Genomic DNA, 7,620 nt, shown 5'->3' with positions numbered 1-7,620 from the left:
AAGCGATTTATGCACGTGATATTTAGTTTATTAAGAGAAGATCAGGTTTAGACAAAAAAAATATGTACAGAAAGTTCCACCTGTGCAATGGTGACTTTTAATTGGTTAAAAACAAAACGAAACGGCAAAGTACACGTGCAGACAGCTTTCCAAGAACACTTCACTTCACCTGTGGGTTCAAACATCTACCTGCGTCTGAAGGGCGGGGCAAAAGTTGTATCAACTGCTGTGAGTGACAGAACGACACACCAATAAACAAGCATCTGCTCCACGTACGTCAGTGCTGAATCGAGCCAAGGACGATTGATTGGATGTTGAAGGGCTCCGCGGACGCGCGCTGTCCAATCAGCGCGCTCCACATGCGGCAGAGAGGCAGTATTGAGTCTCCTGCAATAAAACAAGTGTAAACGCCACTTCCATCACCAGTGAACGGGAGAGAAGGACGGCAAAGGGGTCGAGCGTCACATTTCCAGGCAGGCAGAGGCTTGGACGGGGGCTGATTGTGATGTACTAAGCAAGGAGCTTTTCTTTTGGCTTTCACTGACACACAGTTCTTTGGGGGACAAGAAGAAGACTGTTTGGATAAGATTCCTGGAAGGTGCATTTGCCCGTCTCAACTTTCCACATATGTTCTTCATTGTGGATGTCAATGCATGTGTCACTCATAGGCATATTCTTATATTTTTGTTCTTCCTTTTTTTTTGTAAACAAGGCAGATTTCTTGACTTGAGCGGGATTCTCTTCCCATCTAACCATGGAGAACGCTCACACCAAGAGTGTGGAAGAAGTTTATAGTCATTTCAGCGTCAACGAGAGCACGGGACTGACTTTAGACCAGGTGAAAAGGAATAGAGACAAATGGGGTCCTAACGGTACGTCTGATACATTCTGTTCTTCTGCGTCATGTCATCCAGCTGAAGTTGACATGAAATTGTTTTACATTTGTTGCAATCAGCCGGCAGGAGCGTCCGAAACAACTGACGTCATCAAACACGCTTTATGGCAAGCCGTATTAACATTAATTTGAGTTAAAACCAACTGCTTCTGCTGTAGATTTTCCCCCCAATAAGCAATCCCATTGTTATTAGTATGTTTGTTTACCTTTTAATTTTCTTCACTTGGGCATTACTTTTGAGCATCCATGTACGAAGTGTCCAGCAGGCATGGGACGATAACCGCTTTCAAGGTATACCGCGGTTTGGATAAGTCAAGTTGGATAAGTAAGGTTTTATAACCGCCAATATTTTCTACTGTACTGTTCCTAAGGTATGTGTAAGATTTTTTTTAAATTTATTTATTTATTTTAGCTTTTTAGGACAACAGTATCTTCACAGCAAAAGATATCCAAATATGCCTTTTAAATTGTAAGGAAATCTGTGTTTTTGGAACAAACGAAGACAGCAGAAGTCAGTGGTCATTTTAATAATTTAGCCTGACATGTTAACCATTCCAAAATATTTTAAATGTTTCTCAAAATAAAATATATTGTTTTCAAAGGGGGAAAAAGTTTTAGTTTTTTTGCCCTGATAATTAAAAAATATGTGTATTTTAGAGCAGTGATCACAATACTGTGAAACCGTGATATTTTTATTCAAGGTTATCTTACCGTCAGAATGGGGTATATGCCGAAGCATGCTAATAGGATTTTTTATTTTAATTTGCCAGTAACCTGGGTTAATCGTTTCCAGTGAATTGTATTCCAATAATGGATGCCAAAATCGGCACGTTTAATGTCTGTTTTTTTTAAAAAATCAGCGATCTCCACTGGCTAAGTGATATGCGATATAAAGTGGGTCTTAGATTGTACAAGAAGCACTGCATTAAATTACATTTTTCCCCGCCATGTCTTTATAATATGCGCATACAGTATTTTACCCCAGCATATTCAATGGAGCTTCTGCGCTAGCCTGCTGACTCTGACCGAGTAAACAGCTTTTTGTCTTGTTTTACGCTTGAGCAACTAAATGAATGCCAAAGTCTGATTAACTGCTTGTATTAGAATTGCATGACAACATCGATGCTGTAAAAGGAACAGTATAAAATGGAAAAAAACTCACAATAACAGGTCACCTGAAGTTTATCAGTATGGGAAACACACTAGCTCGGCATATACCCTATTAGGCATAGGCTGATATAAGATTCTGACGGTATGATAACCTTGGATAAAAATATCACGGTTTCACAGTATTGTGATTACTGCTCTAAAAACATTTTTTTTTAATCGTCTGGGTAAAAAAAAAAAAGCTTTTTTTCCCTTTTGAACACAAAATATTTTATTTTAAGAAACATTTAAAATATTTTGTAAGAAACATGTCAGCCTAAATGAATTATTGATTTCTGATGTCTTCATTTATTTCAAAAACACAGATTCTTTTACAATTTAAAACGGCATCTTTAGATATCTTTTCTGCTGAAGATACTGCTGTCCTAAAAACAAAAAAAAATAAAAAATAATAAAAAATAAATAAAAATCTTACATGTACCTTAGGAACAGTATAGCAGAAAATTTTGACTGTTTTAAAACCTTGACTTTTTCCAAACTCCGTTATACCTTGAAAGCGGTTATCCCATGCCTAGTACGAATCTTATACCAGCCCATGCCTAGCGTCCAGTTGTTCCTTGCATTTTTAATTTTACTATTAAGTCATAAGCAGTTATTGTGAATAGTCATTATATATGCAAAGTGGAAAAAGTAGTTGCAGCCATATGGAGTTAACTATGTAATAGGGCTGGGCGGTTTGTCGTAAAATCAAAATCTCGTTTGTTTAAACGTTTTAACTCGATTACAATTAATGAACGGTTATTTTAGTTATTTATTTTAGATTTTTTGCCCTCATAGTTCAATGACACATTTTTGGAGAGTATATATGCTCGCATATTACAATTGAGAGATTTCTGAATGAAGGGTACATTATTTGATTTTAAAATAATTGACGGAAACACACACTGTCTACTAGCTATGATTATTTATTAAACTTTCACGTTGAACAACTGAAATCAAAACACACTGCCTAAAATGAGCTTTTCTTATAAAAAATGAAAATGAACTGCAAAGAAATTTTGTTTAGAAACCAAATAAAGTTCTTTTCAATGTTTTTCATATTAAAAGTAGAAAATAAGCAGCATCTCTTCTAAATAAAAAAACCTCCTGTATATTCTGTAAATAATATTCTAAACAGTGCATTTATTGCGTCTTCTGTAAACAAATATTTTAAGGTAAATAATTATTTGTATGTAATGGATATGCCGTCTCGAGGCATCTCTGGCGCAGCTTCCAATCATTGCGGCTGCAAAGTGGCCGCAGAAGTAATATTCTGAACAGTTGTTACATATGACGTGGAACTAGTAGTTTCAGCTATTTGGAGTGAACTATCTAAAGCTAGTTACGATTATGGTACATATTAGGATCTAAAAAAAGTACTATTAAAGCTTCAAAATATATAGCAGTTATCAGAATTAAAGTGATATCTAATCAAATCGAATCAGTTTTTGTTTAAAAACATTCGTTCTTTGAGCGATTGCATTCCTGTATGTAATGACATGTACATTTTACATAGTCATTTACAAGATGCTTTTGTCCAAAGCAACTTACAATTAAGGAGGAATTCAACAAGTGGCCATACACACAAGAAGTGCTAATAAGTCAAATTCTTCAACAGCAATGGCGAGTGAACATCTCCATTGAAGAATTATAATTTTAAGAATGTACAAACTGGCATTTATCAAATTTACCAAGCTGGAGAACAGCCAAAACAAAGGTTGAGCAATATTTCGACCATCTTGTTTTGGGCTGAATTGTTCTCATGACTGTCACGTGACCAAAGCGGTGTCATCGTTTTCTAACACCTCACTCCTCACAAATGTATTTGCTTTAAAAAGTGTTCACACAAATGCCAACTTTGTGTGAATTGGTGCAAAAACAGAGCGAAAAAATGAGTTTTTAAATGAAAACTAAAGAGGTGGTCATAAAAATCAGCAACAAGAATAATGATGGGATAATACTTCTCTTAGTGTTCATAGTGATTAGTTAACAGGGAATGCATAATAGTGAATAACTGAATATAATGGATACTGGTTAGCGTTATGTAAAAATAAATGTTAAAACGGCTTGCCATATGCTTTCTTTTTCTCAACACAGAATTAAGCTGAAAGAGATGCTGAAATCTCACCTGTTGTTATGTCACAATCAAAGCATCATCTTTCATAGTTTTTTCTCATATTAAAACGTGGATGAAAATATTCCAGTCAGCAGAACAGCTCAAAAATTTCATTGCATGTGCCAAATTCTGTAATTTTTATTTGAATCAAATATTTATTGCCATTTTTTAATTCTGTCTATCCATTTATTATTCTGTCTGTCTGTCAAACTATCTATCTGGCTATCTATTGTATCGTATCTATCTATAGTATCTATGCATCATATCTAGCTATCTATATATTGTATCTATGTATCTTATCTATCTATCTGGCTATCTATAGTATCGTATCTATCTATAGTATCTATGTATCGTATCTGTATCGTATCCAGCTATCTATGTATTGTATCTATGTATCCTATCTATAGTATCGTATCTATGTATCGTATCTGTATCGTATCTAGCTATCTATATATTGTATCTATGTATCCTATCTATCTGGCTATCTATAGTATCGTATCTATGTATCGTATCTGTATCGTATCTAGCTATCTATATATTGTATCTATGTATCCTATCTATCTGGCTATCTATGTATCGTATCTGGCTATCTATAGTATCGTATCTATGTATCGTATCTATGTATCGTATCTATGTATCGTATCTATCTATCTATCTATCTATCTATCTATCTATCTATCTATCTATCTATCTATCTATCTATCTATCTATCTATCTATCTATCTATCTATCTATCTATCTATCTATCTATCTATCTATCTATCTATCTATCTATCTATCTATCTATCTATCTATCTATCTATCTATCTGTCTCACATACACAATATAAAGTGCATTTTTGTAACACTATGCTTTCTCTTTTTCATATCATTCGATAACCCACACAGAGTTGCCTGCAGAGGAAGGTAATAATTCATTCATAATCTATAACATGTTGTTAATTATCCACTTCTTGTCTGATTCTAAAATGACTGATTTAAATGTTCGACAGGAAAGTCAATATGGGAGCTTGTCATTGAGCAGTTTGAAGATTTACTTGTGCGGATTCTTCTACTGGCAGCTTGCATATCTTTTGTAAGTACATGTTCTGGCAGATTTCTGTTATTATTGTAGTTATGTGATATTCTTGGAGTGCAAATATGGTCAGCCCATTTGTCAGCTGCGCTTCTCAGTACATATTCGTGTCAGGTGTTGATGGCTTTACACTAGAAAGGAAGAACAGCAATTGCATGCACTCAAATAAGCAGCCGGAGGAGCTGTGAAAGTGAAGATGTCTTGTTAGCTTAGTCGCCGCATCTTTGGTTACTCGCAGATCAGAAAGGCTAAACGGCTGAGGAAGCACAACTCCTTAGGAATGGTGACAACAGCATTCAATGAGATTGAGTGTCTGTCACTAGCTGCCAAATGAGACGTCTCTGTAGTGCGCTGCTGTTTTATGGCTGGAGGTTAAGGACCTCTTGATGAATGGGCCTAGATCGTTTACCACTGAATGAAAAGACATGTGGTTGTTTGCTTGGAGATTTGAAGGGGTGGTAAGGTCAGGCTGTCAAGCAGATTTATGTATGAGATCCATATATTATATAGAGGTGATGTTAGTGGTTCAAGATCTTATAAAATAAAAGGTTGTAGGCTCAAACTGTACAAGTGTACAAGTTTACCATCGTCTTTATATTAAATTGTATGTTAATTTGTCCACACGTATATGTACATTTGTATAATGCGTATATGTATATAGTGCACATTTTAATATTTAATTTTAATATACATAATTTTTAATAGCTGTTAAATTTACTTTTTAAAATTATTAATTCAATAGTTTCTTATATGAAATTAAATGTAATATTTGCTTATTAACCTTTTGTATTAATTATACAATTGTATTATTATTAATAATAATAATAATAATAATATTTTTATAAAACACTTAATTGCTTGTATTAAATCGTAAATGATTACTTTAAAATTTATATTAAAAGCTATTAAAAATTAAGATGTATATTAAAATAATTTTTAACGCTGTTGTTGTTGTTGGTGTTGTTTTTTTATTATTATTATTTTATTATTGTTAAAAGTTGTTATTATTATTATTTATTATTATTATTATTATTATTATTATTATTTTATTTATTTTTTATAATTATTTTTAGGGGTTTTCACCTTTATTGAGATAGGACAGTGGAGATTTTACAAAAAGGAAAGTGTGGGGAGCAGAGATGGGGGAAGGATTGGCAAAGGACCTTGAGCTGGGAATCGAACTCGGGTCGTCGTGAGCACCGCGCTAACCACTAGGCTATTGGCACCACAATCATTATTATTTTTAAAAATAATAATATAATCTACTAATATTTCAACAATATGATGATAAAGGTGAGCAGTGTTACAAAATTTATTGGAATATTTATTATATCTAACATTAATTTTTATAATTTATTATTATAATTTACTGTACACATTGGATAATAATAATAATACTATTAATAATACTTTACATAAACTTATGCAAGTTAAATGTATTACTATTTATTGGAATATTATTAATTTCTTAATATAAATTTATGTATGAGATCAATGTTTAATATAGAGGCAGTATTCATGGTTCAAGATCTGCCAAATGAAGGGATGTAGGTACAAACTGTGCAAGTGTGCAGCTATACAGTTTAACTTCGTCTTTATATTAAGATGTTAATTTGCTTATTATGCACATTTTTACTGGTTTAATATACATCTTAATTTTTAATAGTTGTTAATATATATTAATAATAATGCTTACATTTCATAAAATTAAGTTAAATGCAATACTATTTATTGAAATATCAATTGCTTTATGTATTAGATATTAATTCCTACGTCTCAGCAATATATTAATTTGCATATTCTTTTATGTAATTGTATAATATTATTTTAAATGTTATTTTAATAACCCCCCCCACCCCACCCAAAAAAAAGATTGTACAGTTCATCCAGCAGCTGATGAAACTGGCTGGTTGGGTTGAAGTAGAGAGGTATGCCAGCAGAGATACTGAGGTGTTGGACTCTGTGATTTGACAGCTGTCTCATACTTGGCTGTGTAAGAGGGCATCTCTGTCGGCCAAATTAGGCCTCTGACCTTCAGTTACTGGCCTTTCATTTCCACAGACAGACCAGCAGCTCTCATGAGAACCACAAAGATTTTAGTATATCTGTGTGGAGAAAAAAAAAAGCTGCAAAATTTCACCACTTCACTGGCAAGCAAAACTGGTCTCAGAGTTGCAATAAAAGTGTGTGCTTAATGACTTGAAGGAAAGTAAACCACTGTTTGTAGCTTCCTATTTTAGCAAGAGCTTGTACATTAAAACATATGTAAATGAGGGAAATAAAAGATGTCGTGCTGTGACTGCAGTGTAATCTTCCGTCATTAAAACATTCAGCTTGGTTTTTATTCCCCTTCAAGATTAAACTGGTTTCAGATCATGCCCTTTATAGA

At 33.5% G+C, this 7,620-nt stretch overlaps 1 protein-coding gene across 2 annotated transcripts in view; it reads left to right on the top strand.

Moving 5' to 3' along the window:
- Positions 1-409: 409 nt before the first annotated feature.
- Positions 410-7,620, top strand: part of atp2a2a (ATPase sarcoplasmic/endoplasmic reticulum Ca2+ transporting 2a) — a 51,728-nt gene continuing 44,517 nt past the window's right edge. The window contains exons 1-4 of one of the 2 annotated variants that reach the window (XM_056463996.1): positions 410-598; positions 717-872; positions 5,045-5,062; positions 5,149-5,231. In XM_056463996.1, coding sequence (XP_056319971.1) covers positions 755-872; positions 5,045-5,062; positions 5,149-5,231 — 219 coding nt within the window. In that variant the 5' untranslated portion in view covers positions 410-598; positions 717-754. Of the gene's footprint in view, positions 599-712; positions 873-5,044; positions 5,063-5,148; positions 5,232-7,620 lie in introns of both variants that reach the window. The other variant, XM_056463995.1, reaches the window with a different exon arrangement.

This window comes from Danio aesculapii, chromosome 8 (genome assembly GCF_903798145.1).
Source record: "Danio aesculapii chromosome 8, fDanAes4.1, whole genome shotgun sequence".
In the NCBI taxonomy this organism is placed as follows: domain Eukaryota; kingdom Metazoa; phylum Chordata; class Actinopteri; order Cypriniformes; family Danionidae; genus Danio; species Danio aesculapii.
This window is presented reverse-complemented; position numbering and strand designations above follow the sequence as displayed.